The sequence below is a fragment of the Rhinolophus hipposideros genome (genome assembly GCF_964194185.1).
Source record: "Rhinolophus hipposideros genome assembly, chromosome: 20".
Taxonomy (NCBI): domain Eukaryota; kingdom Metazoa; phylum Chordata; class Mammalia; order Chiroptera; family Rhinolophidae; genus Rhinolophus; species Rhinolophus hipposideros.
This window is the reverse complement of record NC_138066.1, coordinates 33,492,180-33,514,283: the sequence shown is the minus strand read 5'-3', so window position 1 is coordinate 33,514,283 and position 22,104 is coordinate 33,492,180. Positions and strand designations below refer to the sequence as shown.

Sequence of the window (22,104 nt, the reverse complement as noted above, 5' to 3'; positions counted from 1 at the left end):
CCTCCCCTACATCTGATCACTGATAAATTATGGGCCTTGAATTCTGATTGCTGCTCCCATTATTGCAAACATTTCCAGTCCGTCCTGACCACAGGGGAGAATCAGCAAGGAAAGTCAGCGGCTGGAGAGGGGCTTGCTACCTCAACAGCTGGGAGCTGGACAGGTTGAGGGGAAAGGGTGAGGGGTGGGGCAGGAGAAAAGACCAGCTGAGAAGGGTAACAGGAAGGCACCTGTTGGTTGTGGTGTTGGAGAGAGCACTCGAGTGAGAGTCCGGGGACCTCACTTCAGCCCTGGCTCTGGTTATGATCCAGCCCAACCTCTCACCTTTCGGGACTTCATTTTCTTCACGGATGAAATAGGGATTTAAAAAATTCTTTTTCCCTTTGTCATTTTTAAGCAGTTATAACATGCCAGGCCCTGTGTTAAACGCTTTACGATAACACCAGCTCATTTAACAAATTCTCATGGCCAAATAATATGATAATATAATTTAATTCCCATTTAGTAGATAAGAAAATTCAGGCTCCCAGAAATTCAGAAGCTTGCCTGAGGTCACACAGCCAGTAAGCAGGGATGTTGGTTTGCAACCTTGACTTGTCTGTCTGCAAGGCCCAAGCTCCTAACTGTTAGGCTATGCTGCCTTCCAGGGACCGTAACACCTGTCCTCCTACCTGGCAGAGCAGGGAGAGGCAGATGTGCCCGTAGGTGTGAAAGGGCTCTGTCAACTGCACAGCCATCTAACACACGTGGGGGTTAGAAAGGGCTTTCCCAGTGGAAGGCGAAAGGGAGGTTAAGGAAGGATGACCGGAGATTAGAGGCATGGACCACCAGAGTAAGCTGGCGAAAGCAGCGCAACATCCCAAAGGGGACTGAATTCAGCAACGAGCAGGCTACATCATCGCAATACTTCCTTTGGAAGAATGCGTTATAATTGATTTCATTTGACAGTTGTGGTAAGACAATGACCAGAGAACATTCTCATGTTCTGTCTTCCTACCCCCAACAAAGGTGTTTTTATTCTGGTCCTGCTGGGTCATCCTCAGAGGCTCTGAACTGAGCAGGACTCTGGTCTAGTGGAGTGGGGCAGGTCCTGCTGTGTTCTGCCACCCAAGACCTTGGCACCACACAGGGCCTACAGCCTCCACAAGGTGAGAACCCCTGAGGAAAGCCCCCCCTGAGGCTCTGGGAGTTCAGCCACAGGGAGTTGGTAGAGCTGGCATGAGGGCATAGAAGTGGTCAAGGACTGTAGAGGGTGAGGACAGATTCCGCTCCCCCCAAGACACACCCCTGCCATTTTGGTCCAGCCCAGGTGTGTTGGCCATGAGGGGCGGCCTCAGGCCCTCTGAGGCCAGCTGCTTGGTATTCTGCTCAGTCCCTGCGTCCTGCCTCCCAGCTCCCCTGCTGGCAGGGCCTCCTCCCCCAGCCCAGCCTGGGCCATGTATTATCCTCGGAAGATTGAGGACCTAATGGAGGCAATCAGCACCCGGGGAAGCACTCCATCCAGGCTCCAGAAGGAGGGCAGAGCAGGGCTAGTTGACTCCTTTGCCCACCCTAAGATCAGGGTGCATTTGAGGGGGTCTTTGGAATGGAGGAGGGGATTCTGTCCCCCTTCTGGGAGGGCTCTGGACAACTTCAATACGGGAAACATTGCAGCAATCCCTCTCTCCCTCCCCATAGGATCCCCTTGATATCCAACATCCGGGGTCCCTGTGGGGAGACACCAGCCACTATCAGCTCTCTTGAAGAACTTTTTGCTTGCTTTGGGGGAGGGCATGCTCCTACCCCTAACCCATATTCTTGCCTGACTGCCAGCTGGCCAGAGTTGGAGCCAGACCTCCCCTGCCCATTGTTCCTCAGCTCTCCTCCCACAGTGGGAGGTGGGGGCTGAGCCTGCTCCCCCAGGTCAGGAGCACAGGGCAGCCCCTCCCCTTCCTGGGCTTCAAAGGCCCAGAGGGACTAAGTCTTGCCACTGTGGGGCCTCTCCTCTGGGAGGGTGAGGGGGACAGCTGGGGACAGCAGCATTCAGCAACTCCCTGGGAGTGAGTAGAACAGGCCAGGAGGTGATCCTGGGCATCGGAGGTCACATGAGGGGAGGTCCCGAAGCAGAAGGCCTGGGAAAAGCCTGGGGATGGATGAGAGGCAGCAAAGGTGAAGCAATAATGAAAACAATACTGCTAGTACTAAGAACAGCTAACAGTCATCGAACACACACAGTGGACCAGGTGCTGTATTTGCACGCATCGTCTTATTTCATCCTTATGGGAGCCTGGTACTACTAGATCTACACTGCACAGATGGAGACCAGAGAACAGAGAGGTTAAGTAACTTACTCAGCTTACACAGGGAGGATCTGAACAGGATTTGGACCCATACTGTTTGACTCTGGAACCTTGCTCCTAACCACAGGGCTGGGCCACTGGAACTGGCAGTGGGAGGGAAAATAGAACAGGTCACGGGCACCCACCCCAAAACACTCACCTGACTTCATACCCATCAGCAAAATATGTGTTTCTTGCCAAAGAGCACCCAGACATCCAAGAGGCACTTTTTTTTTTTTTTTTACTGAGCCCACATAAACTGGGACCTCCTCCCCGCCCCATTTTCAGCCCTTCTTCCCCTTCTAAGCTTTTTCATTCCTCTTCTTCCCAGGCTAACAGTCTCTCCTCCCACCATCTGCTCCCAAGATGGTCAATACTGCCCACCTTGCTTCCCTGGGGATGGATGGGTCCAGGAGTCGTCCCTCCCCCAGGTGCTGTAATTTGAGGGGCTGCCCAGCTGGAATGGACCTAGGGCCTCCCCAGGCTGCCCTCCCGCCACTGTGAGTTGGTTGGCCTCTGCCCTCTGCCCTCTTCTGCCATTAACCCTGTCACCTGCCGGACATCAGCCCCCAGGCCCAGTCTGTCATCCGTGGCCAAAGATGGATGGGGGGCGGCTGGGAAGCATAAGCGGCGACCCCTTAATGAGATCTGGCGGGGGAGGGCTGGGCTCTATCAGGCAGCAGCAGGGCCAGGTTAGTGATAACGACCCTCGTTGAGTGTGACCCATTTCCTTCTGTGGAGGGGAAGACAGTGGAGTGAGAAGGTGCAGGATTCTGTTGCCACCACCCCGCACCCTCCCTTGGCAAACCAGATTGGAGGAAGGGAGATATGGGCAGAAGCTGGGGGGAAAAGATGACCCCAATCCAACACCTCTCATTCTTCTTGGCACTGACCCCAGCTCCTCGGGAAGAAACACAGACACAAAGAATCACTAGGAAACAGGAGACCAGCTGCCCGACTGGGGCAGCCCCAAGGCAGTCCTGGAGACTTTGTGTCTCCTCTCTGAGTGCAGAGACATTCAAGGAGGGGGCCTTTGTGTGGTGTTGCCTATAGCGCAAGGAGCACCTTTGGAGGAAAAGAGTAGGACGCAGGAGGTGGGGGAAAGAAACGTGATTGGATGGTCTACACATTGTTCCTTAGTGATTCATGGAATTTTAAATGAAAGAGATGCTGGAAAGCATCAATTCTAACATTTTATTGTGCAAATAGGGAAACTGACGCCTTAGAGAGGGGAAAATACCACCCCAATTAGCAGTAGAGCTAGAATCCAGGATTTTAGAAGATCGAGACTCTTTACTTAGCATCCACCACATTCCCTCCTTCCTTACTACCCAGGAAGAATATATAACAGCTGCTAAAACAATCCTTCCTGGACTCTTCTGAAAGGGCTTGTTCTTTGCCAGTTCCTCCCCACCCCCAACAACATACAACCAATCGCCCCAGGGCATTCGGTAGGTATGGGAGATAGACCACTTGGGGAGAGGGGGGTGAGGGCGCTTCCTCTTTCAACCTAGCCAGGAAGGGGAAATAAGTCACTCCCTGAGGATGTAAATGAGGTTGGTTGAAAATAGGGCTCTTTGAGTTTGAGGCTTTTTAATTTGGGGACCCTCCCCCCAGTGAGCAGTACCTAGCAGAGAGGCTGGCTGCAGGACTGTTTGGCCACTTATATTGACATTGTTGCTGCCAGTACTTTCACGGAGCCACTGCCTTGGTGCTGCCTGAGAGGATTTCTGATTTCCCTCCCAGCTGCCTGCTACATGCTGAGCAGATTTGTAGTGGTATCACGGGTCAGGATGCTTGGATTCTGGTTCTGGCTAGCTGTTGGTGACTCTCAACAATTCTTTTAAATCTTTCTGGGCCTCGGTTGCCTCATCTTTAAGAAGTGGTGCTGGGGAGGCCAGTTGACTCAGGTGGTTAGAGCACCGCGCTCCTAACGCCTGTGTTGCTGGTTCGATTCCCACATGGGCCAGTGAGCTGCGCCCTCTACAGCTAAGATTGTGAACAACAGCTCTCCATGGAGCAGCTGACCAACTGCCTCAGCTGGAGGGAGAGCAAGGCTCATAATACCAGCATGGGCCAGGGAGCTGTGTCCTACACAACTAGACTGAGAAACAACAAGCTGAACCGGAGTGGGGGGGGGGGAAGAAGGGGCAAAAAAAAAACCCCAAAAACCCCAACTTGACTTGGAGCTGATGGGTCCTGGAAAAACACACTATTGTCCAATAAAAATTTAAAAAAAGAAAAAGAAGTGCTAGACAACGGTCTTCACACTTCTTTTATTTATTTATTTATTTATTTATTTATGACTTTTAATGACTGAAGCAAAAAAGATATAAAACCGCAGCTTCTGGAAGAACCATTTGTTCTTGCCGGTCTTATACCTCTCTTCAAACTTGACCTTGGCCTCCCGTTGGGCCTTGCGTTTCAGAGCAGAGTCTCTGAAGACATCTTTGTTGACAACAGTTTCGTCCAAGGGGATATCCACAGAGTACCTTGTGGGCATGAGGTGATTGTAGTTATAAACTTTCACGAAAGATTTGATCTTTGACCTCTTAGCAATTTTCTTCTTGCCCATGGCAGCTGTCACTTTTCGGGGATAGTGGTCAATTCCAGCCACCAGAGCGTGGCTGTAGGGGCGGTCTGAAGTGCCATCATCAATGTTCTTCATGATGACCATTTTGTGTCCGGAGTAGCGTCCGGCCAGGACCAGCACCACCTTCCCAGGTTTCATAAACTTGACCATTTCGACAGTAGCCACTGGGGCCTACAGCTTTCACACTTCTTTTAAATAGAGCAGAACTAATGCTGGAACTTGCTAACTTGCACTCGTCCCCAAGAGCTCCCAAGAGCCAGTTATGTGGATTTCCCAACTTTGCACTGGGTGACTTCCGGATGATAGCGTGAAATGGGTTTTGGTGCGAGTATTTACACCACAGAAATTGGCAAGTGCTACAAATCTGCATTTCTCCACTACCTCCCCAGTGAAAGCCAGCTGTTAAACTTTCACCAGCACACCACCGACCAGACTCTAACATGTTATATAAAAACAGAGATAAGTAGAACTGCTTTTGTAGAAGCTGGAGTGCCCTTTCCCCACCAAGCTTTGGCCAAATCCAGGACTTGAAAACTGTCATATCAGAAGAAGGCTGAGATTTGTTCCAGCTCTAAATTCTGTGGGTGTAAGTAACAGGCCCCAGAGGTGATGCAGGAGGGAGAGTGAAGAATAATGAAGAAAGAGGCTTGGGTTTTACAACTGTATTTGGCTAATCAAGACTTGGCTGCGTGGGCAAGTCGGCTTTGAGGAGGCAGGAAGCAATTCCGGGGTTTGCATAACCCCGAGGTCCCAAGGCTTTGTGGTGGCCTCTGAAAGCAGGGGGCCCTCAGGAAGGTCTTGCACCAGGAGGCTTCTCACTGGGTGTCCGGAGGATGAGATTGCTTGAGATTGCTTTAGGGACGGGCACGTCACCCATCTCCTCTCCTGGCCTCCCCTCCTCACAATTATCCCCTGACCTCCTGGATGAAGGGAAGTGATGTGCCACTTGGGTCCATTCAGGTAAAGAGAGAGCAGGAACTGTCTAGGGGAAGTCCAATAGGCTTTATCAATAGGTGGTGGGGACAGTGACATCCAGGAGAGGTGGAGACCAGAAATGAAATGCAGGGCTCCACCTTAGCTCCAGCAGTCCCTGACCTTGACAATTTTTGTATTTCAGTACCATTTTGTGGGATGGGGCTGCTAAACCAGGGTTAAAATCATATTCACTTTAAATTTGGTCTTTTCAGTGGGGAAAGTAGAGGGTGGTCACCAGGGACCATAACCTCATTCAGCTTGTAGTGAACGGGCCTGTTTGACAAGCATGTTTCATTCCTACATTTACCTAGTTTCTGTGAAGGATACAAAAGGCAATATTCCCAAAGCCTTCTTTCTTTCAGGCCTATTAGAATCAGTCAGATGAATTTGTTCTTGTGTGTGTGTGTGTGTGTGTGTGTGTGTGTGTGTGTGTTGGCGGCGGGGGGGGGGCGTACAGCAAGCAAAAGAAAAGAAAAACTAACATTTATAGTTTAAAGAAACCTGGCATTTCATCTAGTGGTTTCTAAATCTGCCAATCATCAGAATTACCTGAAAAGACTTTAAAAATACAATTTCTTGCCCCTGTCCCTAGACTTACTGATTTAAAAAACTCCAGTGGGGGAGAGGTTCTGGTATTTGGGAATTCGCTCTCCTGGCTACCCACAGTGGAGATAGAGGGCTACAGTCAGTGTTGACCATCCGTTAGACTTTATCCTATTTCTATTTCTAAGAGAGATTTCCTGATTTTCCCTTAGCAAATACAGAAAGATATCAAAAAGTTCTTCCTTATAGCTAACCTAAATCCGTGCTGCATTTCTGGCCCTCTCATTTATATGATAACTTTGCTGAAGACTTTTGGAGTTTTCCTGCATGCTGAATGTCTTCATTCCACAAAAATTCCTTCAGCACCTACTAATTGCCAGGTCCTATGTTAGGTGCTGGGGAGACAGCAGTGAGCAAAAGGGACATGATCCTTAGCCTTTGAGCTCACAGCTTGGGAGTGAGTCAGAATTAAACTAGCAACGTTGGGGTGCTGGGATAGGGGAGATGTTGGGATAAGGGCCCTTATCCTCTTATCCCAGGACAGAGTCCTGAAGAAATCAGGGGCAGGCCGTGGCCTTAGGACAGTCCAGGAAGGGGGATGAGAGGGCAGGGAGTATAGTTCCTGGCAGGGAGAACAGCGTGTGTGAGGCGATGAAAGGAGTGAAAATCTATAGACCAGGCATTGTGCCTCCTGAACGATTCTGTCTTTTCTCTGGCCCTTCCCAGAAACCCCTCTAAGCTCTGCCATGACTCTCTGGGCTCCAGTGAACCCAGAGCAAGACAAAGAACTTTTGTCTGATCAGCTGAGCTATAATGAGAGAATGACCCCCAGGTTCCTTATTTATGCACCCAGCTCGGAGCTTGCTTTTGTCAGAGCGGCCCTGTGTTACTGACTCACAGTCAGCCATGCGTTTTACAATAATTCCACAATGTCTGTCTTGCATTTTATTTCTGCCTAACTTTCCTTTCAGCTTTCTTTTTAAAAGCCTTGCCTCTTTGCTCTCTTTTTACTTATCTCTTTCTTTGAAGTGGAACATGTCGAGAAGATGTGGGTTTCGGGGAAATCTGCCATCCCAAGGGTCCCTCTCCAATGAAACGCAGGTCAAACTGAGATTTGGAGTTGAAAGCTGATTAGTCTAAATGCTCACATTTTAGAGAGTCGAACCAATCTGCCCATCAAGGCCGCTGATCCCATCCTGTCTTCTTTGCTGCTGAGGGGTGGGGGGCAGGCAAGGATGGGGCAGAGTCAGCGCCAGACACTGATGTACCAGGCAGAATAGAATCTCTGCACAGTGGCTCCTGGAAGGGAGGGAGGGCAGTGGGGAGGGGGAGAATGCTGAGAGGCTCATGGGAGCCATGCCAACAGATGTGTGTGCCTGGGTCCCTGACGAGATCAACTAACCCTTCCCAAGCCAGTCCGTGTGTGTGTGGGGGGGGGGGCAGAGCCCCTTATTCTTCCCTGGGATCCCAAGTGAAGTAATAGGGACCACGAAGGAATTCACTGGTCAAAGCTAGTTTGGTGGGTGGGAACAGGCAAGGTCCGGAAGGGGCAGGTGCAGGGGTGGGTTTGCTTGGATTGACCCATGGGAGCTGAGCCAGCTCGGGCAGAGAAAGAGTTGCTTTGGCATTCTCCTCCAGTTACCAGGCCTCCCGCCTGCCAGGCTGCTGCTGTGCAGAGCCCAGCCCCCTCCCCAAAGAGCCCCTGAGAGGGGCTGGGAGTGGGGGGAAGGCCACCCGTGGCCTTGTGAGGCTGAAGCACAAGCTCCTTCCTCAGCTGCCAGGGAAGAATTTAATTACCAATTAAAGCCCCCTCCATCTGTTTCGGGCCTGCCAGAGAGCTCTCTCTACCCTTTAATTACATCTCTGACAACAATTTAACTCAATTAGCTGGTAAACACAGCAGAATGCAGGCAACCCAGGGCACCCTCTTGTCCCTGCCATCTGTCTGTCCGTCTCATGCTTTCTCTACTCGCTCCCAGTCTGTCTGTCCTGCCCCTGCTTCCCCATCTCATTTTGACCGCCCCCCTCAGTTTTCTCTTTTCCTTCTGTCTATCTTCTCCAGCACCTCTTGTCTGTCTCACACCAGCTGTGTTCTCCCCTCCCCATCTTTGTCATTCCATCTTCCTTTCCCATCTGCTGTTTGTCTGTCCCTTCTCCCCTGCTCTGTCTTGTTGTGTACATTCCAACTTTCTTTCTCTGCAGGTCAGTCTCCAATGGGCCCTCTTTTTCCTTTCCTCTCCCAGTCTTCATTTTCATTTTCTGCATCCCTCCTCCATTTAACCAAATCCATCCCTTTCAACGTCTCTTCTTTGAGTCTCTTTCCTGGTTTGTTTTCCTAAGCTTTACCATCTCCTTTTGTTTCGTCCACTTAGCACAGGCAAATTGAGCTTGAGGAGTAATAGCTGCCATATTTTGAGCACTTACTTTGCTCATGGCTGGCTAAGAGCTTTATATATATTATTTTGTTGAATCTTCACAAAAATTCTGTGAAGTAGGTATAATTAATCCCATTTTACAAATGGAATCATTAAATCTCGGAGAGATTTTGCAACTTGCCCAAGGTCACAGAGCATGCAACAGATAGAACTAGGATTCCACCCCAGGTCTGTTTATTCCAACACTGAGTAAGAGAAATGGCCCTTGTGAGGGGAGAAACTTTGTGGCTACCAGAGAGGGCCTGAATATTTGGGGAAAATTTCAGTCTTGCTGCAATGAAGAGCAAAACAATGGGTTCCCAGTTAACATTAGGTGAAAATTAGGGATGATTTCTGAGAACCCAAACACACTCTTTCTGCTGGAGGGAACCTTCCAGATTCTAGTTTGTCACAGCACTGAAAAAGTTTCTCAGTCCCCTGAGAAAGTAAAACATTTCTAGGACTCCAAGGAGTAGGAGAGAAGGAGAGAGAGAAACAAGTAGGCTATAATTATCCTAGCAACCTTCTCCTGGAATGAGGCCTGGTGGGGAGAGGGGGGAGGGCGGTAGAGAAGGGCAGCCTGATCTGTCTTGTGGACAGGCAGGGACATGATGGAGACCCCAGGTCAGCCAGGTAGTCACATGGCTGCGGCTCAGGCAGACCCCAGCTAGATAAAACTCATCTGCTTTCTTCCCCCGTCCTTTCTCGGCTGACTAATCATTCTTTCTGTGGTTAAAATAGAAAAAAATGGGGGGGGGGCGACTACAGCAGAGAAAGGGGGCTGATTTCTTATCGCTGTTTTCTACCTTCCTTTGGTTTTAAGATTTTCAGTCCATCCTCAGGGGTTAGTTTCACCTGGGATTTAGAACCCACGTATGCCACTGATACACACCTCTCCCCCTGCTTTCTGCCACCTTTTAAGCAGAAGTGCTGGGATCCTATCTAAATTTCTCAAATGCGGGAATTGTGCTCTGAAAGCAAATCCCAACTCTGGGTTCAAGTCAGCCTAGAGAGGGAGATGGTAAATCACCTAGAATTTTCAACGTTACAGATCTCTCAAGGGAAGTCCCATTCTGTAGGCAGATACGTGAAGTTCCCAGCAGAGGCAACCAAGGGGCAGATGGGAGACTGGAAAAGGGGCAGGGGCAGAGAAGCCGAGAACTCAAAATGAGGAGGCTCCTGGTTCAGGCTTCCCAAGACTTATTCAAGGGCTGGGTTTGTGGGCAGTTTCTGTAAACATGGTATAATAAAGACAACAGTAATGAGGCTGGTGGGTTGTTTTACTTATGCAGTTAGTTTGTTTTCTAAACAGGACCCATGATTACCTAGATTTTCAGAGTTCAAGGGAACAGAGAGGTCTATCTAACCCAGAGTCCTTCCTGCTGCAAGAATTCTTATTACAGTAGCCCTGATAATATCCATCTTTGAATATTTCTAGTGACAGGGAACTCATTGTCTCACTAAGTAACCCCTTTCCATTTTCAGACTGTTTTAATATTTAGAAAATTCTTTCTCGTGTTAAGTCTCCCTGTAATTCCCATCCTATTTTCGTCTTGTGAAATGGAGAATGCGTAAACCTTTCTCCCACTTGAGATGCCAATCCAACGTCTATAGAAGACAGCCAACAGGAACCCTTGAGAGTTTAGTACATGTGCTGCCGAAGCGAGCACTGGAACCCTTGAGAGTTTAAACAGCTCTAGTTCCCTCAGCTATCCCTTAAATGCTCTTATTTCAAAATTGCTCTCTTCTCCTTCTCTGTACCCCCTTTCAGGAGCAATGCCTTTCTTTATAAATACTGCCCTGGGTCTAAATTGAATGCTCTCGATTAAGCCCAATGGGCATAGGGCAGAGAAAGAATATCACCCCCCTTGTTCTGGAAACTGTATTTTTATTAATGTAGCTTAGAATCTATAATTTTTTATGGCAGCCACAGCAGTTTCTATGTCATCAGCATATTGAGGTTGCAGTCAACGAAACTTGCTGTTTTGGATATATACCACCTTACGCCACGTCTTCCTCATACCTAATGAGTTAACACTTTTGGTGATAAGCATAAAACTTATGATTTAACCCTTTTAAATTTCATTTTACTGGGTGGTCGGTGAGGGTAAAGGGGATCAAATATATGGTGATGGAAGGAGAACTGACTCTGGGTGGTGAACACACAATGGGATTTATAAATGATGTCATACAGAATTCTACACCTGAAATCTATGTAACTTTACTAACAAATGTCACCCCAATAAACTTTAATTTAAAAAAATTTCATTTTACTCATTTCAACTAACACTGATGCAGCATTATCATGTTTCACTGTGTTTGATTTGAGCCAATGTTCCCATCCTGCTGAGGTCTTAGATCACGTCACCCCGAATGGTAACCAGCTCTGTAGCATTCGCAGACCTAATGATCTCGTCTTCCATGTCTTCACCTAATTCCCAAGAAAGTGTTGACGAGTGTTGTGCCTCCTGAGTGGACTATTTTGAAAGAATCAATGTTTAAATGAGTTTCTCTCCTTCAAATGGAGGCTATAGCTGGTTTTTCTTCGGTAAACTTTTATTTGACAAACTTGAAACTTACAGAAGACTATCATAAATAGTACCAAGAACTTCCATATGCTCTTACCCAGATTCATCCACTGTTTACATTTACCTCCATTTGCTTTATCCTTCTCTAGCCACGTTTACATATGCATATATATTTTTCGAATTTTTTGAGATTAAGTTGGAGACATCATGTCCCTTTACCCATAAACACTTTAGTATGTATTTCCTAAGAACAAAGGCATTCTCTTACACAAACAACCTCAGTGTAATTATCAAAATCCAGAAATTTAACATTGCTGTTAAGACTACTATGTAAATCACAGTCCATGTTCAAATTCCATCAGCTTTTCCAGTAACGTCCTCTATAGCCATTCCCTCCCTTACTTCCTTCCACCCCCAGTCCAGGAGCCAGTCCAAAATCCTGCATGGCATTCAGTTGTCATGCTCTTCAGTGGGAGGCCATGTTTTATTTCAACACTTTGCTAAAAGCAGTTTGGAAACTTTTTTGAAAAATGCCAAACTAAGAAAAGTCAAACCGTCCCACCTTCTAAGAACGAAGATCTGGTACCCCTGAGGCCAGCAAAACAAATGTGCCATAGCCTCTGAAGGTAATTCCCATAAAGACTTTGCAAATGTTTTAAGCAATAGAAGCATTTAGAAGAAGTGCAGCCGCCTGGTGAGATGACTTTGGAAGGAAGAGCCTCAAAGAGAAGAATGACTCCCCGGGCATTTGTTTATAAATTGGCCTCATTACTTGATAGTCAGACTGCACACCATCTTCGAGTTTAGCTCCCTGAGATCAGGGCCTGTGTGATAGGCACATTCTTCTTGGCTCATTTGTTAACGTATTGGGCTGCTAGAGCTGAGCCCCAGGTTTAGCCCCCCAAAAGGGCTATTTATACTTGCCATAGGATGAACCCTTCACCTCTAAGATCAGGCATGAGGGAAGTTGGTGGGCAAACGAAAATGCACCGGGTAATCAATTCCCAACAATTCAGAACACATGTCTCACTGATGGAGGATGGATAATGTTGGCTTCCCACCATATTCAGTCCATAATGGACATCCAGTAAATATGAAAGCCCATCAACAAGTACATGGCAGCAGGCTGCACAGTCACCAGCTAAACTAAGGCAACTTGGGCTCCAACCTGAACTCAAGTTCATGATGATCAAACAATGTTTCTGTAGATTTCCTCCCCAGCACCCAGCTAAAAGCCTTGGAGCTCAGTGCTTAATCATTCTTCTTTTCCTTCTCCCAAACTTTTTTACGTTTCTCACATTTATTCTTTCCTCTTCATTCTGGTCCAGGTCCTACTTTGTTTGTTCCCTGGCCTCCATTCTTTCTCCTATCAATTTATTCTACTACTAGATTAATCTTCCTTTAAAAAGGGTGTGTGTGTGTGTGTATGTGCATGTGAGTGTGTGTGTATCTCCCTATGTGTCTGTGTTCCAAACTTCTCTTCAAGTTTCCATTTTAGATCCAACCAAACTCCTTCATCCATGAGCAAGCCATCTTCTTGGTCTTTATTCTTGCCATCCATTCCCCTTTCTATTCTGCTCTACTCCATCCCTCACTTCCTTAGAGACCTTGTCTTCATGGCTCCTTTTGGGGGGACCCATAGCTCCAAATCCTGAAACCCGTCCCTCTGAGCTGAGGGTTTGTGTTTGGCGTATATACCACTTATGTGGCACTTGGCACATGACTCTTTAGATGATTTGTGATTTTAGTGCATCAAATCTTTTTCATAAGAAAGACGGTAAACTCTTCAAGAGCAGACATGTTTTTATCTCTTCCCATCTTATATTTAATGTAATGCCATTTATATAGTTGGAAAACAATGCATATTCAGTGCTGGTGATCATGGAATTTGTTTGAAAATGGTCTATAACCAAATAATACTAACAGCCAACATGTATTGAGCACATAATAACCATCAGACACAGTGCGATACACTTTATGTGGATTATGCCATGTATCACTTTCACAGCCCAGTGATCTAGGGACAATTATAACCCCCATTTTACTGATGAGAAAACTGAGGCTCAGACAACCTAAGTAAATTGCCCATTGTCATCCAGCTAGTAAGCAGAAAAACCAGTATTCAACCCAGATAGTCTGATTGTAGAGCCTCTGATCTTAACCACTGTGCTATCGCCACAAAGAATGTAATCCTCCCCCAACGCCCGCGAGACTTCAAATAGTAATTGTGATTGCTGATGATAACGAATAAAAATCTTTCAAAGAAAGTGAGACTCTAATCAGCTTCAGCAACTCTTTTAATGTTTAATAACTTCACTCTTGCAAATCTATTTGGAAACATACATTCAATCCTTTGTTGTCCGAGAAGATAAAATGAGCTGCAAAGTCACATTAGATTTTAGCCTGGGCTTTAAAGGGCTACTTTCTTTTCTTTATTTTGTGTTTTGGCGAGGGGTAGAAAACAGGAAGGCTCTAACTTCACAGCAGTCTACATTTACAGAGTCCTGGGTTTCTGAATCCCAGGTCCTCCAGAAATCTGCAACTTCCACCCCACATTCCAAAGCCTGAGGAGGATTTGGTTGAGAGGTCAGAAGAGGAGTAGGGTTGTGTATTCCTGTAATTCAGGTCAAGCTTGGGCTCCCAGTGAGGCTCTGAGATCCCCCCTGATTCCAGAAAAGAAGAGGCAGAGAAGGCAGAAGGAAGCATTGTGTGTGTTCAGTCTTCGTCCACAACAAGGCAGACCCTATCCGCTGATGTCACCGAGACAGGAAGGGAAGATGCAGGAAAGAAACAATGGAAGAAGAGACAAAGAGAAAGGAGGGAAGACAGAGGGAGCCAAAAGCGAAGATGGGAAATATGGTAGTGAGGGTGAGAGCAGAATAAAGAGAACAGCGGAGAAAAGAGGGAGAATTCGAAGCTAGACTTTTGCCCGCCTCCTCTCTCCCATCCCTAACCCTACCGGTGAAAGCTTGGCGGCTCTCCTTGTAACCCAGAGGGGATATACAGCCCCCTACTCTCCGCCCTCCGGTGCTGTCTCTGGGGCTCAGAGGTTGCAAACAGGGGAGACAGGTAAACAGTTTGTGCAATTTTCCTTCGGTTTCCCCAAGAGTTGCTCGTTTCCTGGGGCCATTCCTTTCCTTGGAGCCCTCGGGAGTTCCCTCCCTACAGACCCCGGCCAGGCTCCAACGGCCCCCCTCTCCCCCACTCCCCCAGGCCTCCGGAGGGGCTCGCGTCTCCCTGATGCGCTCCGGTCTCTGTCTGAGCCATCCATCAAGGGTGGCAGGCTGAGGGAAACATGAAAAAGAGCCTATTTGGCTATTAACATCCCACTCCCGCTTTGTTGTCTCTCTCCTCCCCACTCCCCTTCCAGTCCCCCACCCCACCTCTCCCTTCCCCCTTTTGCGGGAGACAAAACCAGACTGACAAGCTGAAGACTCAAACATTAATCAAACTGCGCTCCGGAACAACCTTTCTCTCGCATTAATAAATACATTTGCGGCCCCTCATTGGACAGTTGGCCTAATTTGTTTCTTTTTTGCGGAGTGGGGGGTGCAGCCGCGCCCGCACCCCCCGGCTCCCAGCAGCCTGGTGCAAAGCAGATGTTCCGCCGTGGACGCGGAGCAGCGCGGAGCCGCGCGCCCCGGAGGCCGCGGTCGCCATGGCGACGGCCGGGCCGCCTGCTGTCGCGGAGCACGCTGTCTCGCCCGCTCAGTGATTACCTCCATCTCCGCAGCGTTCGCCATACGGCCCGGATTCTAATCAGATTCCTCCCCCCTTCCTCCCCGCGGCCCGCGGAGCCCACCCTCCTCTGCCCAGCCCACTACCCCTCAGGCTTCCACATCCTTGGGACTCATTAAGAACTGTCGGTGTATCCCTGATGGTGCCCAGGCAAGAGGAGGGGGAAAGATGCCCTGAACTCCCGTGTTTAGGAAGTTGAGAAGAGGTTCTGTGCACCCGAGGCCATCTTTGGTGGCAGTTGACCCGGGGGTTCTGCTCCCAGTACTGTCTTCTAAAGACTCCTCCTCCTCCTCTTTCCTGGTTATGTTGAGGCAGGTCCCTGACAGGGAAGGCAGGTAACCCTAGTTCCCCCTCCACCTGGGCAGGACTCTCATTCTGATTCTGAAAGTGCCAGGAATGATTCCTTCTGCACAGATGGAGGTGAGGAGAGTTTCTGGAGCCATCAGAGCATCAGTCCAAGCTATGGCCCTGATGCTAAACCCAGTGGTTCTCAGACTAAGAATAGGAGTGGAGAGGCACAGCTCTGGTACTCAAATGATGCACGTCTGGCCTGAGTTAGGCCCACGATTACTTTGAACCTTCCCATCACATACTCAGTGTGCTTTCCGTGCTGCTCCCAGGCTGAGGGTGGTTTGTTGCTATGTGGTCTCAGATGCACTCCAGCAGGCGGCCTAGCAAACGATGCACTGTGTCCCTTCTCCAGGCTTAGTATTGGGCAAGGGGTGGTAGTGAGGCCTCAGAGCCTTGGGGTAGAGAGGCCTCAGACCTTTCTGTTGGGGTGGGGGGAGGGTCCTTTCCCTGAGACTTTGAGGCTCCCTTGCAAGATCCCAAACATAGCCGCCTTTCCAACCATCCTTGGCTCCAGGAGAAACAAGGTAATAATAGAGGCCACAGGCAAAAGAGGACAAGGGGCTGCCTTTCCAACCATCCTTGGCTCCAGGAGAAACAAGGTAATAATAGAGGCCACAGGCAAAAGAGGACAAAGGGCTGCGTGGCGGGCTGTGGGGGTGGGCAACAGGGAAGCAGCTCAAAACATGAGTGGCTGGGAGATGAGCCTCATACAGATTCCATATTCCAGGCTAAATCACAAGCCAGGAAGTCCAAGGTGGTTGGAGCAAAAAGTAATTTAGTTTACAGGGAGGGACCCCCCCTTGGAGTTATGAGAAGTGGAAAAGTTCTCCTCAGTGCCAGGAAAGCTTGCATAAACGCTCCCACAGCATCCACAACGCCAGCCTCCGCCCACTGTTTGCCTGCAAAGCCCTGAGCAGTATCAGGGAATGAGAAGAAATGTTACTCAGAGCTCTCTCCCGCATCTACTAAGAATCCTCATGTTTGAGCTGCAAGGGCCTTTTGAGATAGAAACCAATCCTTGTTATTATGGATGAGAAAACAGACCCAGAGAGGGACCAGAACTGGCCCAAGATCCCACAGTTAGTACATAGTGGAACCAGGCTTTTCTTTCTGCTATGGTGGCACTGGTGCCCTTCTCTTCTCTCTCAGAGGCCACAAACTGGCTGAGAAATTCTGGTTTCCAAGAGGCACAGGCAGAATCCCAAAAATCTTAGGCCTTTCTAAGCCCATCGTCATCCTGTCTCCTGAAGGCCTGTCACCTGAAGGCATCTCCACTGGAGTGACAGTTCCCCTTGGCCCTGGCCAGCCCAGGGCCTCTCTGGGGGTGGTGGGTGGGGAGAGAGCTTTTGTGGGGCCTCCTTCAGTCGATTGTCTGCAGCTCTGTCTTTGTCTGTCTGTCACTCAGAAGTGAACTGCTGGGGGGAGAGGTCAGAAGGGGCACAGAACGCAGCTCTTTCAACCTCCTCATTCCCCCTCCAATTCCTCAGCTCCCCTAGGGAATTCCAGGCTTTGCTCATTTTAGGACCAGGGCAGCAACTGCCAACAAAGAACCTTCTCGTCTTGCCATGGGAAATCTTTGGTCCCCATTTGAGATCTGTTCCCTTACCCTGCCTTGTTTGGAAGAAGGGGCTTTGAAAGAGTCTAACTCAAACCTACTAGGAAGGGGGTTCGATTGCGCACCCGTTCCACACAACCATCCCCTTTGACTCCACTCCTGTGCTTGCCTCTCTCCCTGCCCCCACCTGCCTCATCAGATTCCCCAGTCCCCCCACCCTCACCCTCCCGTGCCCCCACTGCAATCCCACACAGATCCATCCCCTGAGAGCCCCTGTTTTCAGGCTGCCCTAGCTTCTGCTGTACACTGCCACATCTCCCCGGATTGTGCAGTTTCCAGTCTCCCCTTTCTCCCCCTGCACACGAATCTACCTCCCTAGCTTCATCTGTTTTCAGGCTTCTTGCTTTCTCTGCCCCCGCTGTACACGAACTGTCTCCCCAGTTCCTGCTGTTTCCAGGCTCCCCTATGTTGCCCTGGTACACAAATTGGCTTCCCTGGGTTCGGCAGTTTCCAGAACCCCCTTGTTCTCTCACTAGGCAGTTCCATCTCCCCAGATTCAGCTGTTTCCAGGCTCCCCTCATTTGCCCTGTACACAGATACCTCTCCCAGGTTCTGCTGTTTCCAGGCTCCCCTATTTCCCTTGTACACGGATCAGCCTCTAGCTTATGTTGATCCTAGCTACCTAAGGGATTCAGCTGGTTTAAGGAAAGTGGAAGGAAGCAGTGAGTCAGAAAGAAGAGAAGAAAGATTGTCATCAGGGAATCTCCCTACTTCTTTTTTGACCACAATCCCTAAGCAGCTTGTACACTGCTGCCTCTGGGACTCTGCGTCTACAAATAGGTCCCTTGAACAGATCTGCCTTGGGACACCCCACTTCCCCACTCCTTGCTTCTGCTCAGGGTCTGAGCTTTAAGTTGAGCATCCTCTGGAAGTCCAAAGCCTTCCCAAGGCCTGGGCTGTTTGTCAAACCCACCTCCCTGCCTCTCCCCTGCTATTCCCTCCATGCCTTTCCAGCCCCTCTTTATCTCTTTCCCACCTGCTGCACATTAGCTCCTCTCAATTTATCCAGATAGAGCTTAAAGAAGACTCCAAATGCACCCCCAGAACAAAAAGGGTACAGAACCAGAGACCCACACTTTTTTTTTTCCCCTTCGGTTGTTCAGGATGAAGTAGTATTAATCAGAAGTCCTGGAAATTAATTCTGTGCCTGGACGAGCATCCTGGCATGCTTTTCTGGCCTTGGCCTTTATAAACACTTGTTTCATTCTTGTACAAAAGCAGGAGAGCAGGAGGGGTTACCCAGTGTTCTGCAATGTTTTCCAGGATTGTTACCTTCTCTGATTCATTTCAATATTGCCCCCAAAGTTTCTACTGGAATCTGAGGAAGTGTGTCTGATTCTACATCTTCTTCCTCCACTCACATACCTGCCATCCACCCCTTAGCCTAATCCCAGCCGTTTTGTCAGTCATGATGTGCCATCTTGCTGGCTCCAGCAAACATTCTGGCTTACAGGGAACAAATAGAAAAGGCAGGCCAAATGGGGCCAGGATGGTGTCCTAACAGAAGAGAGACTTTTCTTCAGGGTGACGCCCCATTGCTTCCACTCACTGCTTCAGTTTCCCCACCTGTCAAGTAGGGATGACAGTACCTGCCTACCTCACAGCAGTAGGGAGTGCAAATACAATTACATATGGGGAGGAAAGAGAATTATTTCACAGAACTTGACAAATGTGAGTTATTTACACAAATCCTATTAAAAGAAACCTGTGCAAAATACTATACTGTATTTTGTATATATAGGTCCTCCTCCCTTTGTTTGAAAATAAATGCAGCTGATGGCATTCATTTATTAATTATTTTAGAAATATTATTGGAGTTGGTATGCCTAGAAACTATACCCAATACCCATATGTACAGTTGTTAATACTCATGAAATGTAGACTTATAAAGTGGATGAATTTTAATGTATGTGAATTATACCGCAATAAATCTGATTAAAAACATACAAAGAAAAATGTAATTTGGGGTTCTGAGTCAAGAGCCAAACTGCTTTTTAAAATTGCCCAGGATGGCACTCCTTGTCATAGGAACTGAATATATAAACATTGGATTCTGATGTTCTGCAAGAAGCGTGGGGCAACGGGGCACAAGAAGGTGAGCAGGGTTTCAGGAAACACTTCTTCCTGTCCCAGCTCTGTCACGTTTAGCAGTGTGACACAGGGTAAGTCATCCTTTGAGCTTCACTTTTCTCATCTGAAAGTCTGTAGCTTGTTCTCCCAGAACCCAACTAACTTCCTTTTCCTACCTTAGAGTATAAACCTTGTTCAGCCCAAGCCCCTCGACCGCCTTCCCCAAACTCCAGCTACTCTGGGGAGTGGGGACAGATCGTGTGTGTTGGAAGGGATATCTGGCTTTCTTGACAGTATCTTCATCAGAGGGTTCGTTTTCTCAGTGCAAGTGCCCCTGTTTCCTAGAGTCTCTCACCCCCTCCTTCCCACGCGGGACCTCTCCCCCACCCACCAAGGTTCTGCTCTGTTGTCTAGAGGATCTCTAGGAATGGACTCCAATGCTCAGCACTGTGGGATAACTGCCACCCAGTTAGATAGTAGAGATGCCACCTATATCAGGTTACTGCAGGCCTATCCACTGCCCCATGCTCTTAATAGCCAGACAGAGAAGGAGGGAAGTGGGGCTTGTCTTTCAGCGCCATCTTCTGGACAGAACTGTTAGAGCTGATTCTTCCTACTGCCCTGAAGAGAATGCTGAGATATTTTATTTGGTCTCAGAAGTTTTGTGTTTTTTATAAAAATCTTATCAGCTTCCCAAATATATAGTGATGGAAGGAGAACTGACTCTGGGTGGTGAACACACAATGGGATTTATAGACGATGTAATACAGAATTGTACACCTGAAATCTATGTAAATTTACTAACAATTGTCACCCCAAATAAATTTAATTTTAAAAAAAATCTTATCAGCTTCCCTATAACCAAGTTCTGAATTCTAGATTTTCCCAGCCATCTCTTAAGAGACAATATTCCAGAAGCCCTCCAGTTTTCCAAATACAGGGCTAAACCCTCTGGAGTAGTAGGGATGATCCCTAACCCAGTGAGATCCAGACACAGATGAGGCCAGTCTCTTCCAACTACTCCATCAGTGAAATCCTGTCTCCACATATCTACTCTCTATATCCCTAGCATACCCAAACCAGAAATCCCTGTCAGTCACCAGGAAGCTGTTGTCTGCAGGAAAGGGCATAGCCTCCATGATTTTCAGAGTTTTTTTCTATCCTCAAGTTTTCCTGGATGAAGACTCATTGGCAGCCATGAGAATAAGATACGGACGTTCAATGCCTTAAAAACCAGGTGTCTGGATAAAGAGAAAGTGTGGATCTGGTCAAATGGAATCAGATCTCTCTCACTACTTCTTTTTCTTTCATTTGGTCTCGTGTGTGTGTGTGTGTGTGTGTGTGTGTGTGTGTCTAGTTTCAGAATGAGGATGGGTGAGGGTGATAAGAAGGCATCAAATATTTCAACTATAAAGTGGATTTATTATTTTTAACATACTTTTCAGAACCTAAATGTCCAAATCATTGTCCCTAACAAAGTGGTCCCTTTGGAACTCCTCTTTTGGAATGATTGCCTGCAATTATCTAAATTAATTCAAACTCTAGGTGGACTTGATATTTGCAAGCTGGTGACAAGGTCAGCAATAATCTGGATAGCACTGTTTTATATAAAGAATGAGAAGTGGCTGTGATGAAAACGATTGCCTGTGTGGGTCATACACTGACCCGAAATTCTTATCCCCCCTCTTCAATCCACCTTCCACATTGCTGGCAGAATTCCTCGCTCAAAACTCAGAGTTGATATCACTTAACTGCTTGAAAATCTTCATTGGCTCCCTATTACCTTCAGAAAACAAGCCAAGCTCTTTAGCTCTGTGGTTGGAGTGGAGAGCTATGGGCAATGGAGTGAGACCAGCATGGGTTTAAATCTCACCTCTGTGCTCTGAGACATATTATCCAAACTCTCTTGTCCTTGATTGTAAAAACAGGGCCAACAGCATCTACTTTGTTAGGTTGTTTTGAGGACAATAGTATTTCAAAGGTGTACAGAGCAGTAAACTCAGTAATAGCAATTCCTCCGCGTGGTGTTCAACACTCACTTGACCCAGTTGCTACCTGTCTAGGGAAAAGCTCCCTTTGTAGTGTCTCTATTCCTGACTTCTCTCTGTGAAATACTATGTAACATACCATTTCTTCGGTCAATGATTATAATTTCTGCATACAGGACTTTGTTCTCTTCTTGGGTCAGGAGCTATCTTCCAATTCATCTTAGAAGCTCCCACCAACCCCTAGCAAGGTGCCTGGCTCTGAAGAGCCAGTTAGTAAATGTCTGTTAAGAGACTTCATTCCAAAAGAAACTTTATTTTACTACTACTACTACTACTACTACTACTACTACTACTACTACTCTTTTTGTCAATACTGCTTTTCTTAGCAAAGAGTCCACTCTGAGTGATGGCACTCGTCTACCTGTACAGTGTCAAGTTCACAGGTTGTTTCTTAATCACTTTCATTTCTTTGGATGATATTTTTCAGCTTTAGATGGAAGAGAGTAGGAAACAGATGAGAAATATACAAATGTTGACAATGGAGTAAAATTTGGCAGCTACTGATTATTTTTAATTTTTTAATGGCGTATAATTTACCTACATGAAATAACACACATCTTAGGTGTAAGCGCTGTCAATTTTTACTACCACTCAGATCAAGATATAGAACACCATTTGATTTTCAAAGGTATTTCTACCTTGAAATGTCTCTCAAATCCCTTCTCTCCTTCCAACTCTCCACTTCCACCACAAGGTCATGGCCAGGCCCAATTACTTGCTAATCAGTTTCCCGCCCTTTTTTCCCTAGTTCCTGGCTCATGGCAAAACTCAAATATCTGAATGAATGAATGAATGATAGAATGAATGGAATGCACGAATATTATTAAATGAATGAGGCCCAATTTGGAGGGAAAGGAAGGTCTGCCGGGTGGTGCCCATACTGCTTTGCCTATTATCATGTTCCGGAACTA

At 47.6% G+C, this 22,104-nt stretch overlaps 1 protein-coding gene across 1 annotated transcript; it reads right to left on the bottom strand.

Moving 5' to 3' along the window:
- Nucleotides 1-4,354: 4,354 nt before the first annotated feature.
- Nucleotides 4,355-5,061, bottom strand: LOC308488348 (large ribosomal subunit protein eL27-like; the record flags this gene model as incomplete). The annotated part of the gene is made up of 2 exons (XM_081028015.1): nt 4,355-4,358; nt 4,658-5,061. The coding sequence occupies 2 exons, from the start codon at nt 5,059-5,061 to the stop codon at nt 4,355-4,357; spliced, it is 408 nt and encodes a 135-aa protein (XP_080884141.1).
- Nucleotides 5,062-22,104: the final 17,043 nt, after the last annotated feature.